Below are 19,825 nucleotides of genomic sequence, written 5' to 3'. Positions count from 1 at the left end.
AAACATTTTTAGTGCTTTAAACAGGGTTCTCAGTGTTGATTTATGGGGTAATGACTCCCCATTAGAGCCAGCCCCAAGTGGCTGCGAGAGGAACTGCAGTTTATGGCATTTGCACATTAGCTTAAGTTTTCAATCCTGGAAGTTGCTTGTTGATACAACCAGACTTCTTTTTCTGACCACAGGTAATGCCCCCTTCTGCCTTCTGTCCGTTAGGAATAATGCACATTTCTTTTCAGACCATTTTCTTTATACAGTCTGTGGTCTTTTTCTTTTCTTTTTTTTTTCATTTTCCCATTCTTGCTACTCACTAGAACTACTCATATAAAGGTTTATGGAGTAGAATACTTTGGATTCAAGCTAAGTCATCTATTAAGTATCATAACTGAAGTGTATTTTGGCCATGTCCCTCTTTTATCACACATTTGAAACTCTGCACCAAACCTTCCTGCAGTAGTTTTAGAAAACCAATGCACAAATCTACTGAATATACTGTATACAGTGTGTCTTTTACAATAATACACAATCTCTCTTTCATATACACACACCTGCATTTCCCCGATCTTTTTTTTTTGTCTCGCGCTACACTGTAGTATTCAAAGCATTTGAAACTACCAGTCAACTCCCCCTTCAACTGAGGCAATAGTCTTCCGAGGAGGACAGCACAAGTTAAAAAAAAATTAACTTCACTCATCTTGCCATTAAAAACAACCTGGAGTATTTGAATCTGTCAGGTGAAAATCCCCCGTAAGCTGCCGAACACAACAGAGCAGATATAGGAGTGGAGCTGAAAGATAAAACACCCCATCTTTTCTTGCGAGCTTCTCTTTGAAACTTCCCTTCAGTGTTGCCTCTGAGATGGAGGTTCTTTGCTCCCTGCAGAGCTCCTCCAGCTTCCCCCCCTCTCCCTGGAGAGATTTGCAGAGCGAGACAAATACCTTGGGTTTCTCTGCGGCTGTGTGTTCTCCAAAACTCGCTCCAGGCAATTTTAAATTAATACCTAGCACTGCCTTTCCCCTGATAATTATGTATCATCACCCATGAATGCTATAAACGGAGGATGCTTAGTGCTTGTATAATAGGGCTAAACTGCAGCAAAAACCTCATTCTGGATATAATGAATGCTGCATCTCTTAGAAAGGTGTTGAACATCTTTACAATTACAAGGAGCTCTGCGGGTTCTCAATATTTACATGCTATTACAGCCCCGTGCCTTCCAGCTATGCTTCCTTTTGTTGTAAGGAAGATATCTATGCCCATGCAAAATGTCAGTGTCTTGGATCAGCAGAAATTTGTCGCCTACTTAACTCTCTCCTGTCCTTTAAGCTGGTATAGGCTTTGTTTGCCTCTTCTACAAGCAAAAGGCAGCTCTTTTCTCAATAATGAGCAGACCGACAAGCCTGCTGAGGTTTCTAACAGACTACAATTGTCCCAGGCTCGCTGAATGGCGAAGGCACATCTCTCCCAGTTTCTGTAATACTACCCGTGCTGCGAGGAGACTCCGCGATTAGCTGGATATTCACTCCTGACATAATAATTGTCAAATTAGAGCGAACCACCAACAATTATGATGAGTGTTGACAAGGTGAAAGTGTGAACATTTCCCAATCACCACGCTGCATGCACAGTATCTTTATAGGCAAAAGAGAGAGGGGGTTTGCAAGTGTTCAAGGTCCCTCAGTCAGTTCTGTCAAGCAGCAACTGCTGTGCTGATTATTGGGTGAGAGCATTCCTCAACACCCTCTGAACGTGTCCCATGGCAGTGGGGGTCGTGTGGGGGTGGGGTGTGTGTGTGTGTGGGGGGGTCTCTGTCAGTCTGAACCTCACATTTTAGAGGTCTAAAACTAGGAATTTGTTCATCTCATCAAACCACAATTCTTAATCCAGTAATATTGGCTATTGTGGCACTGGTGCAAGAAACACCGTATCTATTCAGACATCAGCAGTGTGCAGGAACTTTTCCATTCCATTCCATGGTCACAGATTCACACCTTCAACTAATTTAGAATTACCAATTAAACTAACATACATGTGTTTGGACTGTGGGAAAAGGGCAGACTGCCCCAGAAACAACCCTCCGAAGGAGAAAATGCAATCTCCACATAGAGGAAGCAGATTCGTGCCCAGGACCTTTTTGCTATGAGGCAATTATGCTAACCATGTCAAGACCACGTAAGAAGCAGACAAGTGTTAAGAATCTCTTGCACCCAACGGAAGGTAACAGAAGTACATCTGATACCTCCTGGCTGTCATTGAAATCTGTCAGTCAGTCCATTTGTATACATAGAATGGTTTACTGACTGTGTGGTCTGCTAGACTGCAGATAGAGTCCTCTGCCTTCTGCTTTCTTCTTGAAAAGTGAGCCAGAGTGTGGCAGTACAACTCCTTGGGGTACATATGGTTTTTGGACCTGTCATAGTGAATTCCACGTAGCTGCTTTGACTTAAGGGTGATGGTATTACACATGCTGAGCAACACCTGTGCTGTTCAATGATGAGCCAAAGGGTTTGCTGAAAAAAAGGCCTGTTATGTAATCATCAGGAACCTGCTTGTAACAACTAGTGAATTCCTTGTTCAAATAAAGCCTCATCATTTTGCGTCGAGCAACCCTAATCTGCTTTATTTTGTCTGCTTTGTCCTTTCATTTTAAATACCTCAAAATTCCATGTTACATGTTGCTGTAGTAAGGTTATTAAAAGTAAGAGGCAAAGATACAAAACATTACTTCACAGCAGACTTACTCATGTAGCATTATATAACGTGGAACTGACTCTAACCTCTTTTGGCAGCTGTCTTTCCTCACGGATTCCACTTTTGGGTTGCCATCCACTTCTTCTATTTACAGTTTGCGATTTCACACAAAAAGTGCACTGATGTGAACTGTTTACACTATCTGCCCAAAGCCAATGCTGTGTCCAGCGAATAGACTCTCCTAACCAGAAGCAACAACATGCTCCTAGGCTTGCCTCCCATCCACAACCACTGAAGAGGCAGATTCATCACTCACGGTAAATCAACTCAGTTCTTTGCAGAAGCAGAAGTGTTCTGCCTTGTGAATGTCCTGCACCCAACAAAATGAAACAGGCTTATAATACTGTGACTCAAGTCAAACCTTATTTCTTCATATTTTTCTTCCAATAAGCCAGACTTTCTTAAAATGTTTAAAGTGGTCTTGAGTAACAATTCTCCTGGCTTTCTGAAGGTCTCTGAAAGTTTCTCTTTGGACATTGGCTGATTTTTCTTTCTTTTTCAGTCTAGTCCTTGTACCTGACCATGTTGTCAGCCTGTTTAACACTGACCTTTGAATCATTCTGGCATTTAAAAGATGGCATCTAGGTCAAAAGACGAATCAATTTTGTGTCTACACATGACAGACAACTTTGCAAAGAACCGATATTAAATGGTATATTTAGACACTTTAATGTTCCCATTTCTTTAGTAAACTATACAAAAAATACTAAAGATAATAGAGTCTGACAGACATAAGATAATATTTTGCAGTGTAAAGTAGCAGGCCTAAAAACCTGAAAAGTATTGAAACTCTGTAATCTAATAAAGACCTTCCACAGGACCTGAGTGATGTGTCCTGACAGTTGATCCATTTGCAGTTTGCCAAAGCTTCATCAGAAAATAGTCTCAGTGGAAGGGTGGCTGTCAAGCTATTCTTAACCCTTTATAGCCAAGTGTATCATATTTGGTACATGAGCTTTTGAGACTTCTACATCACCGGTGTGATTCCCAGATTAGACATGTCTGGTTTAGATAGTTTGGTTAAGTGTGTCAGGGGAGAAATATAACAGTATATGTCTACAGCTATCTGTAAAACACAGTGGAGGTTTTGTCATAGTTTGTATTTCAGCCAGTGGTGTGGTTGATCCACCATGAAACACCATCTGTAAAGCATTCGATTGACAACGGTTTCATTTTTCAGACTAATGATGTTTCCAAACATACTGGCAATGTAATAAAAACATACCTAGATAGTGTTCTGTTGTTCTGTTGTGTTGGCTGGACCTGGAAGGCAGGATAATAAACCAGCTGTTCTCCACAGAACCAGCAAATGTATACTCTCAGTGGCAAGGGAACAATGAGAACGGCACCACCAAGGCTGGAGACGGAGCAATACTGGAAGAGCATATAGGAGAAGGACGCAACCATAATGGCAATGCTCAGTGGCTAGTGGATCATAGCAACCTCTCCGAACAGGGTCCAGTAACCATCATGGTGGCAGACATCCAAGCAAGGGTCTCTAGTATGAAGAGTTGGACAGCACCAGGCCCCGACATGGTTCACCCCTACTGGCTGAAGAAGCTGACTGCACTCCACGAGCGTCTGGCAGCACAAATGAACCAGCTGCTAGTTGACGAGAGATACCCAGAATGGCTAACCGAAGGTTGGACGGTCCTGATCCCCAAGGACCCCAAGAAGGGACCGGTCCCCTCCAACTACCGACCAATAACCTGCCTCAGTACTACATGGAAGCTCCTGTCAGGCATCATATCGGCTAAGATGAACAGGCACATGGGTCAATACATGAGCGGGGCACAGAAAGGGATTGGCAAGAATACCAGAGGTGCAAAACACCAGCTACCAGAACAGTCAGCCGAGACTGCAGACCAGGCTGACCAACCTGTGCACTGCCTGGATTGATTACAAGAAGGCCTATGACTCAATGCCCCACAGCTGGATACTGGAATGCCTAGAATTGTACAAGATCAACGGGACCCTAAGAGCCTTCATCAGGAACTCAATGGGGATGTGGCGTACAACACTAGAGGCCAACTCCAAGCCCATAGCACAAGTCACCATGAAGTGTGGGATCTACCAAGGAGATGCTCTGTTCCCACTGCTGTTCTGCATAGGCCTGAACCCCCTCAGTGAGATCATTGACAAGACTGGTTACGGATACCGACTACAGAACGGAGCAGTTGTCAGCCACCTCCTGTACATGGATGACATCAAGCTGTATGCCAAGAGTGAACGAGACATCGATTCACTCATCCACACTACCAGGATATACAGCAATGACATCGTGATGTCATTCGGGCTGCAGAAGTGTAGTCGGATGATAACAAAGAGAGGGAAGGTAGTCAGAACTGAGGGGATCGAGCTACCAGAAGGCAACATTGCAGACATAGAGGACAGTTACAAGTACCTGGGGATCCCGCAGGCGAATGGGAACCATGAAGAGGCAGCTAGGAAAGCTGCAACCACCAAGTACCTGTAGAGGGTCAGGCAAGTCCTGAGGAGTCAGCTGAATGGTAAGAACAAGATCCGGGCCATCAACACCTACGCCCTGCCCGTGATCAGGTACCCAGCTGGTATAATAAGTTGGCCAAAGGAGGAGATAGAAGCCACTGACATAAAGACAAGAAAGCTCCTTACCATGCATGGAGAGTTTTACCCCAAGTCCAGCACCCTGAGGCTGTACGCTAAGCGGAAGGAAGGGGGCCGGGGACTGGTGAGTGTCAGCACCACGGTCCAGGATGAAACAACGAACATCCAAGAATACATTGGGAAGATGGCCCCAACTGACCGAGTGCTCAGTGAATGCCTCAGGCAGCAGAAACCCAAGAAAGAGGAGGGAGACGAGGAACCATCATGGAAGGACAGGCCCCTGCACGGTATGTACCACCGGCAGATAGAGAAGGTGGCTGATATCCAGAAATCCTACCAGTGGCTGAACAAAGCTGGACTGAAAGACAGCACGGAAGCACTAATCAGGATCAGAATTGTGTTTATTGGCCAAGTATATGTGCAGACACATACAGGGAATTTGGTTTTGGTAGATGGTGGCTCTCAAGCACAGCAATGTAAATCACACACACACACACAGCAATGTAAATCACACACACACACACACGTGTCTATATACACACATTACACATACATACACAAAGCATACACACAAAGCATACATAATCATGGCAGCACAAGAACAAGCTCTGAGTACAAGATCCATAGAGGCTGGGGTCTATCACACCAGGCAAGACCCCAGGTGCAGGCTCTGTAAAGATGCCCCTGAGACAATCCAGCACATAACAGCAGGGTGCAAGATGCTAGCAGGCAAGGCATACATGGAACGCCATAACCAAGTGGCCGGCATAGTGTACAGGAACATCTGTGCCCAGTATAACCTGGAAGTCAAAATGGGAGATGCCCCCAAGGGTGATGGAGAATGACCGAGCTAAGATCCTGTGGGACTTCCAGATACAGACGGACAAAATGGTAGTGGCTAACCAACCGGACATAGTGGTGGTAGACAAAGAAGACGGCCGTAGTGATCGATGTAGCGGTTCCGAATGACAGCAACATCAGAAAGAAGGAACACGAGAAGCTTGAGAAATACCAAGGGCTCAGAGAAGAGCTCGAGAAGATGTGGAGGGTGAAGGTGACGGTGGTCCCAGTGGTAATTGGAGCACTAGGTGCGGTGACTCCCAAGCTAGGCGAGTGGCTCCAGCAAATCCCGGGAACAACATCAGAGATCTCTGTCCAGAAGAGCACAGTCCTAGGAACAGCAAAGATACTGCGCAGGACCCTCAAGCTCCTAGGCCTCTGGTAGAGGACCCAAGCTTGAAGGATTGACCGCCCACAGGGGCGAGTGGGGAATTTTAAAAAATTTTTATATATGCATTTCTATATATGTTTGTACATGTTTTAGTAAACCCCTGCACCCATTTCCCATTTTGCTTGCAAAATATACAGAAATGATTGGTAGCTTTTGCACAGTGTTGTACATCCACAAGGTTTCATAATGTAGAAATCACTCAAATATATGACATAGGGCAGTTTATTGAACTTGTAAATGAGTTAGGAGTCATTATGCATGACCTCAGTTTTTCTACACTCACAAAACCATAAAAGTTTGAACATTTATAATAATAATTTGCTGCTTCAACATTACATTCAAAGCTGTAAATTGTTATAGCTACATTTTGTTAAAAACACAGTATTTACATTAATTGTAATACACAAATTTTATATTTGGCATACTTACATTAATCTCATTTAATTTACAGGTTCTCAAGTGCTGATTAATGTGAATATTTAATCTCAAATAATTCACAACAAATCAAAAAGTAAATCAACCGTACAAAAAATGAAACATATCCAAACAATACCAAAGCTACCCATTCCCGCCCCCCAGCCAAAAACATTTTGCACAGGATTGAATTTATTAATATATTATGCCAAAAAAAATGTCTCCATTTTACAAAACAGTGTGAGATTTGCCTGCCACAGAACATTTACTTCACTGCAGCAATGCGATGTGGTTGTGCTGAGAAGTCAACTCACGTCCTCTTTTTAATTAAACAGAAAGTAGACGTCAACTGTACAAATATTTGTCAGTGATTAGCTTGTAAATATTTTCCCAACACAACATCATTCCTCATGTGTTTTAAGGTCACTGCTGACTGTGAAAATCTGCTCCAATTACTGCTTTGTCAAATAAAGACTTTAGAATAACAGTACAGGTCATAATGCGGATGACAAGCTATTGTTTGTGCTTTTCGAAAGTTGCGTCTTATCAGTAGGTTAAATATTAATTTAGATTTTCGGGTAAAGTTTATTATTTATTAGGAAAACAGGGAAAAAGAGACCCTTTTGCAGCTGAGCTTCTCCTATTTTCTTGATTCCAGGTCCCAGTTTAAAAAAAAGAAAAAGAAAAAGGTTCTCGACAGCACATTGTTCAGTTTCCTTTGGCACATTACTCGATCCCCTCCCCCCCTCCCTGTTGTCATATACATCATGCAGGAGGAATAGGATGTGTTCACGTTAACGGCAATAGGCATTGTAAAAATTCCAGTTTGTGTTAGAAACTGCACCTACCTTTACCTATGTGTTTGGTCCAGACTCTTCTTGTCACTATGGGTAATTTTAGCAAGTCGCTGATTTAAAAATGTTCGAATTTCAGAAGAAAGAATGGCAGCAGAGTGGTTTCTTTAGATTTCAAATCACACTAAAAGTCTGCTGAGGTTTCAAATTGAATGTGACCACATGAAGTAAAACTGCTCTCATTATTGTGCCAAAGTTGCATTTGCCAGAGTTTCTGTATTACTGCATATTAATAACAAATATAAGGTCACAACTGCGGTCAAATTTGTAAAATCAACAACACTGTTATTAGATCTTTTGAATTCCATACATTTTTGTTAGTATCAGTTCAAAGTTTGAGGTTTTTGTACCATTGCTTATGTGGATATGAAAATAAGAACACACCGTACTACATCGTACTACACTTCAATGAAATGCATACTCGAGGCCTCTAGCACCTTTTTTTTTAGCCGTACAGTATACAAATATACTGAGCTGTTAAGGGGAAAAAAACGTGCAAGACTCACAGATAAAAGACTCTGTTTCCAATACTTAAGGCAAAACAATTCTCATATATACCAATATACATATATTTGAGATTATTACATCTATCAAAACTGTGTTTTTCCTAGAGTGTTCGGTAAACGTGTGGTGTTACAACTGACTGTGGTGAGCTATTGTATGTACTAGAGCTAAAAGTGCAGAACGACCAAGTCAAAGTCAATGCAATGCCCTCTAGTAAATACAAAAGAAACTTTATCTGCCAGCTTTTCAGTTTCTAGACTGCCTGTTAATGTGTAGGCTTGTGTCTTTTACTGGAGTGTAGGTCAGGAATGCCAAATTGAATGTCTCTAAAAAAAAGTGAGTGCCATGTAGAAAAGTGCAAAATATGCCAGTTTTTTTCCTTCCCACCATCTCCTTTCGTGTGCTCTGTAACCAGCACCTATAGCTGAGACACCTTCCTGGGCAGAGGCCTCGGTCTGGGGACTCGAGGGTCGGCGGTTCCATCCAACTTCATGCTGCCTGTGCGGAGCTGGTGAGGTTTGGGCGGCAGGGCTGGGGGGTCCGTCTGTGGGGGAATGGAGAGACTGTGGGGAAGCGGCACGGGCCTGCGGGGGTTGTTCCTCTCGTACACACTGTAGGGTGGCGGTGTCTTGTTCTCTCTGCGGATGGGCTCGTCCGAGCTACTGGAGACAGAGTTTGGCAAGGTGGTAGGTGGAGGCAGTTGGTGGGGCGGATGGTCACCTGTGGGGAGCTCGGTTCCTGAAGCTTCGGACACACTACAGCGACTGAGGGAGGATATGCCGCTGCTGTAGCTGCCGGACAGGACTGGGGAGTTGGAGACCAGACTGGCAGATTGGCACTCAGTGGGCGAAGGGGTGAAAGGTGGCACTGTGGTCTAGATTGAAGAATAGGAGACTTTATTTAAAAATACTGTAGTTCACTGCACAAAGAAATAGCTTTACCAGTACGGGACATGGATATCATCAACAACAGTGATACTACTACCAAATCAAATCAATCTTTAGTATCTGTGTTTTTGTACAAAAATAAAAATCGAAGTGGTTTAGAGATTATAGGGAAAATAGTATTACGAAAAATGCAATATGTCATTTGTTGCTATTCATCAAAAGTTTGTATTTGCCTGTCTTGATGCACACTCAGTCATCCAAGTCCCAAAAAGTTCATTCTGTTCACCTGAAAACACTACACCCACATGAAAAGAATCAACTTTTTGGGATTTGTATGTACCTATTTTTAAGACCTTCTAAGGCCCAGAAGAGTTTTGAATTCTGACCCGACACATAAAACACAACTTCAATAAGGCATACTTTCTTCTGCACATGACTGTATAAGCCCTATAATGGATCCTTGAGGTACACCATAGGCAATCTGGGGAGCAGATGGGAAGTTCCCATTCCTATAACTCCTAATAAACAGAAAATGATCTTAAATGTTTGCGTACACTAAACCCACAATGACTGACGTCAGAATAGCTACAGACAGAATAAGAGGTGAAGCTGTTGTGAAACTTGTAATCAGAGTGAAAACAAGCATTATTTTACTTTTAGACTTTTTTAATAAGGATATCAAAATATTAGCTGTTCGCCAGATTATTAATTACAAAGATTCGCTCTGTTTCTTTGTCTGATATGAAAGAACTTTTAAGCAGTTCCTAAATTAAAAAAACAAACAAACAAACAAACAAAAAACACCCTTTTGAAAAGAAAGTCACCTCTGGAAGAAAAAAGTCACAAGAAAACTGATAAGATCTTGTGATATTGTGTGAAATTTCTTTTGGTAAACAATTAACTGGGCAATTAAAATATAATAACAGACAAACAGAAGATTGGGTTTTTGTTTTTTATAAATAAAAAAAACAAAAACTGACCACCTTCAACTTCAGTGATTTTTTTTTCTTCTTTTTTTTTAAATTTCATTTGAATTACGGAGCCTGGAAGCAGAGTATTACTGAAGAGGAAATTAAAAAGTATAACAATAAAAAAAACAAAAGAATATATATAGTGATATTTTTGAGGATCTTCATCCCACGTATAACTGATAATTCATCTAGTAACACTTTCTAATAACCAATATTAAATAACACAAAAATAAGCACACTCAACACTTTTTTTCCCATGTCAATTACCATCACCATGAAATAACCTCCATGCTGGGGTTATGTTTCCCTCCCAAATGAACAAAACCTTAAGTGCATGACAAAAATATTTTGTAAATTACATATGTCATATAAGTTTTGTCTTAATTATCATGAGTCGCTTGTGATAACCACTTAACCTGTTGACCCCTCCCCCCCACTACGCTGGCTAAAACACGTGTGCTAACACAGCTGTGTGGCAACAATGAATAACCTTAAAAATGTAGTCTGTGAACAGAATGAGAGGACAAGTTTTCTTCACTCCATCAACTGGGCCTGTGCACCGAGACGAAAAAACACAATATGCTGCACTTCCCTCCAACAAAAATCCGATCACTCATCAAAATGTTTTTCTAAGCAATTACACCACACTGCCATTATATCTGCTGAAAATAATTGGATCTAGTGAAGTATACAGTTGATCAGTAAGGTTGCATTGTTCCTGCCACAGGGGCATGCACAAAGAGATGTATTTGACATGCACGACTGCACAAGCCTTTTCACATTTGTCCGAGCATGATAAAATCTGTATATTTAATACAATCCTGACAAGTACTTTAAACTCCTGACCCAGTTTTCCACCTCTGGAGATGAGTAAGTGCAGCCCTGTCAGACTTGCACCATGTGTTTTCTGCAGGTTCACTGCAGTCCTGGGGTTTGTGGTCTGGTAATAGGCCTCTGGCTGCACTGACTGATGTGTGCGTTTGGCATGGGTGCGCTCATGTGCCAGATAATGGGGCCCGCTGGAGGTCCACAGAGGATCCATCTCAAGCTGTGCTGAGATGGGCACTCGGCACTTCGCTACAGGCTTCTTCTATCGCCACATCGAGCATGCACGCAAACAAACGTGCCAACACACTTTGCCACACACAAATCTGATTGACAGAGCATGCTGAGCGCCAAGCTGTCACTCACACTTTGGTATCCAGTGTCTCGCTCTCTCTCTTTCTGTTTCATACACAAGTGGTGGGAAACGCACACAAACAGCCACATACGTGGCAGTTGTCACATGTGAGGAGACATCACACCTGTGACGATGCTGGGAGCTCAGCACTCCCGCTTGTGACAAATAAGATAGCAGCTAGCAGAAGACTAGACAGCTTTTCAAAACAACTTTTTACCCTCATTAAGAGCTCCCTCACTGCTTAGTTAAACTTTCCCAGATTTCTTCTGCATTTGCAGACTGGTATTAAGATGATCATCAATAAATCCGAGCTTAAAAACAAATTGAGGTTTATCTATAGATAAACTTTGGGGTCAGAGACAATAAAAAAAACAAAACAAAAAACAAAACAAAAAAAACAACCTCTTTTAAAACTTTCTTTCAAGATGTTGAGGGGAACATTCACTGCAGCACAAAGAGGTCTCGTCACTTTAATAGTAAAGGAAAAACAGACACAACAAATAGGGTTCAGGCGTTGAAATTTAAAAGGAATCCCGGCTATTAAGACATGTTTGCACTAAAATGTGTACTGTGCTTTCAGTAATAATGTGGTATTAAAATACGCCAAATGTTTTCCTTTTAAGCACATTTTGAAAATTGTCAACCAGTACTTTGTTTTCATCCTAATCTAAACTATCAGTCACACAAGGACGCGAAAGTGGGGGGAAAACTACTGGTGTCTATGTGGCAACTGCTTGCCAATGGCAACTGCGACGGTGACTGAGAGCGCTTGTTGTAAAGAGCTCAATTTTATAGCAGCAGCTATCCATGGTATCACATAACCGCATGCTAAAGACATTAATAGAATTTGAATTTTTATTATACAGTGAAATTACAATATCGTTATTTTTACATTCTCCATGATTCACAGTGCACCAAAACTTTGAAGCTGTAGGTCTTAATCCAGATGTTCTTTGGTCCTTTGTTAGCCTCCATGACCAGTATAGTGCTGGTCTACCAAGTTGTAACCAGGTCATTAATAGGCGAGTTAATTAATACCGTTGCTACACTATAAAAAACAAAACAGGTTAGCTGAAACGAAAGCGCCAATACTGCTGACAACCAATACATGTCATCGTCCCAGAATGCATTGTGTGCGCAAAAACATGGCTGCTTCCACAGCTCCAAAATAGTTTTAAAAAACAAAGATTTAATGAACAACGAAAAAATTGTAGTTATTCTCAAATATGTAGTATTTTTTATGTAGTGGAGATAATTTGATAATTTTAGAGTAACCTGTCATAATAGTCGGGGTTCCTTTTAAATTCACTGACAGATCACTCCATCTGGTTTTGCATATTTTTGACGAGCACGCAGAGTGACATCGTCGTAGAGCTTGAATTCTAACTCAGAGTATAACAGTTGGTTTCTACCAGGTGTAGAGTTACTTAATACACTGTATGCCCTCTAGCCAGTCCCATTTTTTTTGGACACTTTGGGACAGGTGTGACATGAAAGCTACAAAAACTTACATGAAACTACATGAAAACCATTAACAGTGCTGGAGCTGTTAATGGTTTCACTGAACAGTAATACAAAGCTCCCCCAGTCTCATGGCTGACACAGAGTAGAATAAAGACCCTGCAGCTGGTTAGCTAGAGGATACCAGTACAGGAAAAAGATCTCGAGGCTGCTGCTAAACGTCTGTCAGGCTGATTATGAATATGATTTCAACTTGCCGACAGATGAAGCTCAGTCGGACCGGGTCTTTCCCAGTTGGGCTCAGTCGGTGTTTACAGTGAGCAGATTAAGGGACAGCTTTACAAACAGTCTGTGCCAGCGGGGAAAAAAATAATTTTCTTTAAAAAAAACTCTTGGTGTTAAAAAGCTACTGTTGGGATTTACTAAGTGTAAGCCTTGGGACTGAAAGGCATGGACACAGGTATTTTTGCAGCTAATGTTATTGCATTCGTGCCCCAAATGATCCATCCACCTAAAAAAAAAAAAAATCGAGTCTTTTTAAATTCTCTTGTACATAAAAACTCAGTTGGTGAGATTTTGCTTATGATAAAAGAATTGTAGCTGAGATGGAACAATCCAGATACATTTTTATTTCACATCATTAGCATAACAATAAAAATACCAATACTTTCATTTTTACTTTTTTCTGTCCAAAATTATTCATGCCTCTCATTTCTTCAGTATCAGGGAAATTGCCGTTGACAGCACAGATATTTTCGCACACCCAGACTGTGCTCCGGATTTCTCTACAGGCAAAAAAACTAAGCTATGTCGATTTCTAGAGCATTTCTGGGAGCTATAAACTGAAGGGAGTTGGTAGAAACATTGTCAGCTCATGGTCCCATGGTTTTTCAACAAATGGGCCTGGAAACCTTGCAAAAGTGAGTAGAATCGTGAAACAGGACCAGTATATAAAGCTTCTCAACAAAAATACGAAGGAGTTTTCCAAAAAACCTGCTCTAGGGCAGCAAGAACTAACAACCATGTTCATGCCAACGAACTCAAAAAAACATTAAAGACCTCGAGAAGGTGGTTAAAGAGAAGTTGGCTAAAACCCCTGTGGTGACAGGAACAATGTGATCATCTACAAGAAGTATTTGGAGGAATAATCGGAACTGTATACTAAGAAAGGGTATGAATAATTCTGGAGTATCAAATACTAAAAGTTATTAAGTACAATGGTTAACGAAATTCTTAGACCTTACCTGTGATAAAAACAAAACAAATATTTTCAAAATCTGTCAAAAACATGTTTAAAATTAAAAATGACATTTTTATTTATTGGGCAAATAAACTGAATTCCTATTTTTACAAATTTGAGCTATCCCACTCAAGTTCTCCGAGGAGTCAGATATTAATCAAGCGTAACATTCAACCATCAAACTATTTTTTTGGTTAAAGATTCTAAGTAAATAACTGCAATTTGGCATTCTAATCAAAAATTAATGCGCTTTCCTATTTTTCCTGCTTTTTTTTGGTAAAACACTCCATTTAAAATTAGATGGATAAAAAATGTCATATTTTAGTATTCAAAGTATCACTTTGATTAAAAATGTGAATAGTGGTTGATTTAAAAACCATAAACTGGGGGTTGGTCTAATAAATTTGTTAAGCACTGAAAATTGATCATTCATGTGACTGTACTTCCTAAAACCTTATGTCACCTTCTTGTATTATTGTGCAAGAAAACATTTCAAAAAACATAAAAAATAGGAAGAAATCTAAAAAAAAAACCCCCCAAAAAAAACCAAGATTGGTATTTGTGGAAATTTCGCTTTCAGAGCATTTTTTCTTAAACCCTGGACAGTCGTAAAGTGTTTTCGTCTGAATGGGTTGTTAAGTTTGTTGTATAGCAGACTGCCTCTGCTCCTCTCTGACCATCGAATACTGTAATCCGGTGTTTAGGTGTGTCTTATCCTGCCCTATTGAGTTTCAGCTACAGTAGTTGTTAACACTATGACCAGCTTAAGCAGGGTCAGGCTGTCTCAGCAAAGTAAGGAGAAACGTAAAAAAGAAAAGGAAAAAAAAGGAACTAACCTTTTGCGGTGATCTGGATGTGGGAACAGGAGACTGTGACCTCATGTTTTTAGCCGAGGAGCCTGGCAGATGAGAGAGAGAGAGAGGGGTAAAATAAAAATTAGAGAAGTGTTTTCTTCCATTCACAAGGATGACACAGCATGAGTCACGCAAACATACACACTTGGAGCAAAGAGGGGGCAGTGGCTTAAAGCGTCAATGAGTCAAAATAAGTGCTGATGTGCTGCAGGTCCTTTGGACTGCCTTAAGCTGTTTTTACATCCAACAGCTGTTACTGCACTATGCAGAGAGGGCAGAAAAAGAAAAACACTCCATCTGCTTATTATGCTGCTGGGCAGTGCAATACATCAGGAAACACCAGGGAATAAGTCAACACGGGTGCATCTTTAAATAAGTAAATAACTAAAAGAGAGTTTGAGCTGTTGGTGGGGGGAAAACTGTTGTTGAAATGTAATGACATGCATTTGTCAAGGGGATTGAAAGAAAAAAAAAAAACAGAAAAAAAACAAGAAACTTGGAATTGACTGGAATTTTAATTGGCATTAACTTCAGCCATCTAGAAATTCCACAGAGAGTTCCACACTTGTTCACACGTGAACCAAACATCTTACAGAGGGAAATATCAGCAACTGAAGACTGTTAGTGAAGGAAATGCTGCTGCCACTGTAAGAGCAGAAGGACAGGAAACAGTGCCTCAGATGGAAAATGCTTTAGTAAGAAAAAGCGGTGTAAGCACCGGGTGTCAAAAGTCAGACTGGAAAATTAGTACCATTCGTCACTGGAGCACTTTCTTGGATCAGCTTTTTTTTTTTCCTTTTACCTGAGTACGGTGGCCTAGGAGGTACAGGAGGGCATAGCATTCTGCCACCAGAGTCAGAGGAGTGTGGCATACCCTCTTTGACACTGTCTAGGCTCCAACTACTGGGAGCGGGCCTCACTTTAGAGTACACAAAAACATGACATGTCACATGACAAGGTATGGGTTACACAGGATAACATGAGAACACAGTGAAATGTTGCACATTTAAATGGATGGTATGATTGTTGACAACATATTGAGTGCGATCTGATGACGACCACAAGTTAAACTGCAAAGTGTTTGCTGAGTTTAGAGCACAGAGACAATTTCAACCATTTAAAGATCCCAAAAGAAGAAATTATCAATCAGCTGCTTGTGATGAGCGATCAGATGCAACATGACTTCCATCTGCCAAAATAGAACAGTTTGGATTATTACACATGACAGAATTCACTCCTCATCATTTCTACGGGGGATGGAAAAATGTGATGCCACATACTTCAGGATTTAGCAAATCCTCCATGAGAGACTCATGACATTTGCAAGGGTTGTTGCTCATAACAAGTCCTGATTAGGCAATTTTTTTCAGAGTTTTTGATTGGTCTAAAATTATCCCAAAAAAGCTGTGTTTTGAACTCTGATTGTTGTTTATCTAGTGTTCTGTTTTAAGGAGCTTGTGGCCAGCCAGCTTCAAAATGGCATTGCCACTTTTTTTGGGGTCTGGCCTTCTTTTGTTGCCACACTGAATTACCTCCAGCCTTTTGAAAGCTTCACTGTCTTCAACTGACCAAATGCAATCTAGTGATAATTTCTGGTGCGTCCTGTACAATTGTGATTGTGCTGATTGCACATGTTGGCATCAAAAATGTTTGAAATCTTAGCCTAAAAATCAAAAACCTTATCAGAATGAAATAGATCTGCTTTAGTCACATCTTGACCGCTTGCAGGGCTCCTGTTATTTTTAGATCCTCTCCTGACCACTTGCACACGTCCATCTGTGATTTCACCATGGACCTCTAACTTGATACTTGCTGTATCAAACTGACTCAAACTTCATGTTGAAAAATCATGTCTTCAACCCAGAAACCAAAGAGAAATCTTCAATGAAATAGTCCCCATAGCCCTAGTCTGAAAGCAGCTTGGGCAATGTTTAGAAACACAACCAGGAGCATGCTTGCTCAACATTTACTGAGTTGTGCACTCTGAATTTGTCATCTGGGGTCAGAATGCAAACAAAGTTCTTCTTTAATGTCTGGAGGCATTTGAGTTAGATCATTCACTAACTTTGCATTAAAGGGTAACCTTGGGGCAGATTTACTAAGGCATTTTGCCAGTACAAACTGGGTTTTTGCTGTCGGTGCGTTGTGAGTGAGTACTTAGGTCACAGTTTCGAAAGTTGTGGTAGGCCTCAACTCAACTCTGGACTCAACTACTGAGCAGCCCTTTAACAAAAAATAAAGCAAAACAATATTCCTCTAATTTTATATTATAAACAACACTTTCCAGAGTCAGAAATAAAGGTTCATCGCGGATAATGCCACTTGTTCACTCGCAGGTTTCGTGTTAATTCTAACACCTTTTACTACGTTATGTGCCTGTAGGTGTCTCGACACCATATTGTGCATCTCTCGCTGCATTATTTACAGATCACAGCTGAATCACATGGAAAGGTGTGCGTTTGTGTGCAAGTCACAAGGAAGCTACCGCATCCCCGCTCTTTACTCTTTTTTTTAAGGTGTCTTTTCTGCAAATCCTCAATAATTATATAAAGGAACTGCTCTGAGAGTTGTTCTTTTTTATTTTGCTGCAAGAAACGGCAATAACTGTTTAAGTATTTTGAAATTATAATTGAGGCTGTTAACATTCTGCCTCAAATGGAAGGTATACCCAGAAAATACAAGACATGTGCATCTCCCTTTATCTGTGCTGAGCTAAATCACAACGAGTGGGCCGAACTAATCCATATGCGCTCGTACAGGAATGTCACATGTGTCCATCAGTACTGTAGGGATAGTACCTGCTCTTTTTTTCACTCTTTCAGAATGATGGATTAGAAAACGCTATAATCTAGTCTGTGTGTATGTGAGTGTTTATGTGTGTGTTTGTATCCCGAGGCCAGAAGCAGTTGTGTGGAAACAAATAAAAATGCCTTCAGTCAATCTGTGGCCAAACTGTGACACACACATACCGCATGTCTGGACAGATAAAATGCTACTCTGTACAGTAGCATAAGCATCAATGGAGAGAGCTTTGTGTGTGTGTGTGATTGGGGTTTGTGCTTATTTTGTAAAACACAAGCAAGATTTTAGAAATCACTAAATTTCAGACAGCACAGAGATGTTTCCAAAAAACAAAGGCGCGGAAATAGTGGGATAGTTTTTCGTTACCTCTGCCAAGATTTTCTGTTTGCTATTGTTTGTCTGTGTGCAATTCTGTCTGTCAACAAAATAGCGCAAAAACTTTCTGAATGAATCCCGATAAAACTTTGTAGTGGGGGAGAGTGAGGTCACATTAACGATCCATTAAAATTTGGTTTACATCCACTAAGGTCTTTGAGGTCAATTTAATGGTTAATTGGTTGAAAATTGACAAAAATCTTATCAATTACATCACATTTGACCTCTGCCCTCTCCATATATTATTATATATGACCTCCCATATTATTGATCTGTGATAATAATGCTATATAGAGCGATTTAAAGCTATGTTTCATACTGCCATTGTTTGTATTGACAGCATATAGGGAATGATATATAGGGATTCTAAATATTACATTAGTTTGGAACTCTGACTTTGTCTTCAAGGTTAAATGATATATGAGAATTCTAAATGTCACATTATAGTTTGCATCCAAATATCATGTCACCTTTGACCTCTGACCTCACTTTCATATTTCATATCTGTCTTTCTTTCAAGTTGGCCCTAAAATCTGTCTCTTTAAAGCAGGTTTTGTTAAGAGAAAGAATGAGCTGCCTAGTTAGTTACTTAATAGGTACATTACCCATTACCTGCTCCTGCATTATAATAAAGCTTAGTTTGAAAGGACAGAATCATAAAGTGAAGAACATTTAGCTCTTTTCAGCTGTCGTTGTGTTTTCTAAAATGCCCTGTTTTAATTTTTGTTGCGTTGCATCTCAGGGCCACCATAGAATCAGAAATAAACCATTTCTGAATCGACAATAAGAAACAGAGCATCAAAAAATGTGTTTAATGCAAAAGAGCGACTACGTGAGATAGCATCGTTTCCCTGGAAGGAGAGGGAACACTTGAAGGACATAAGAAATATGTTAAACAAAGTGTTTTTACCTTTATCTGGCGCTGAGAGGTTGGGGTCACTCCTCGGTAAAGTGGTATCGCCTATCTGATGAGCAGGGGCTCTCTGCACAAGGAAGAAGTTGTCCAAATTATTGTCTAGCACATACTGCACAGAATTGTATTTGTAACAGAATCACTGACCTGAAAAGCAAAAAGCATTGGGACAAATTTAACAGAACAGGATAAAAGAAGAAGAGTAACGAAGAAAGGCTGCTGTGCGTGACGTTCATAGCAGAGATTTGGATTTTGCAGAAGTGGGTGAACCCTCTCCGCACCTTTCCATACCCCCCCAAAAAAGAAAACCTATAAATAAGGTACCTTATTCTTAGTCTCTTGCTCTAATTACAGTAAATGATACAAGCGATCAATGTCTCTAATAATCAATATTCCATTAGCAACTAATAGCGAGTCTTTCATTGCTGTCAGGTTGGAAATAATTGTTCACCTCCCTAACATCAATACCTCCAAACTTCAAATGACTCAACACAAACAGGGGGAAGAAAAACAGGTGAACAGTGACAGGCACTGACCACAAGAGATGAATGGCCTTGAAAGGCAAACATTATTTTTCTCTTATCGTGGCTTTGTCACTGCAGATGGAGTGTGTGATTGTGTTACAGTCTGTCCTTCATCGAGAAAAGAAGCTGCAATATCATAGCGTTCGTGTCGGCTCTTGTTGTTGTTGTAGCATTAGTTGGCTGTAAAGGATTTTTATTTATTTTATCTTTCTTGCTAACAGGAAAAAAGTGAGCTGGACTGTTTGACTTTAATAAAACATGAGTAACATCAGCAGCTCTTG

The 19,825-nt window shown here is 40.6% G+C and overlaps 1 protein-coding gene across 2 annotated transcripts in view; it reads right to left on the bottom strand.

Moving 5' to 3' along the window:
* Nucleotides 1-6,773: 6,773 nt before the first annotated feature.
* The window catches only part of dock4b (dedicator of cytokinesis 4b), a 141,334-nt gene continuing 128,282 nt past the window's right edge, over nucleotides 6,774-19,825 (bottom strand). For both annotated transcript variants that reach the window (XM_085385937.1, XM_085385938.1), the window contains 4 exons: nucleotides 19,018-19,090; nucleotides 15,733-15,849; nucleotides 14,913-14,974; nucleotides 6,774-9,211 (listed from right to left, as the gene is read on the bottom strand). In XM_085385937.1, coding sequence (XP_085242063.1) covers nucleotides 8,756-9,211; nucleotides 14,913-14,974; nucleotides 15,733-15,849; nucleotides 19,018-19,090 — 708 coding nt within the window. In that variant the 3' untranslated portion in view covers nucleotides 6,774-8,755. The remainder of the gene's footprint in view (nucleotides 9,212-14,912; nucleotides 14,975-15,732; nucleotides 15,850-19,017; nucleotides 19,091-19,825) is intronic.

Source organism: Rhamphochromis longiceps, linkage group LG17, assembly GCF_057381845.1.
Source record: "Rhamphochromis longiceps isolate RC_006_pf linkage group LG17, R_longiceps_female_GT1.1, whole genome shotgun sequence".
NCBI classification, from domain to species: domain Eukaryota; kingdom Metazoa; phylum Chordata; class Actinopteri; order Cichliformes; family Cichlidae; genus Rhamphochromis; species Rhamphochromis longiceps.
Note: the sequence above shows the minus strand (reverse complement) of the source record. Positions and strands in the feature narration are given on the sequence as shown.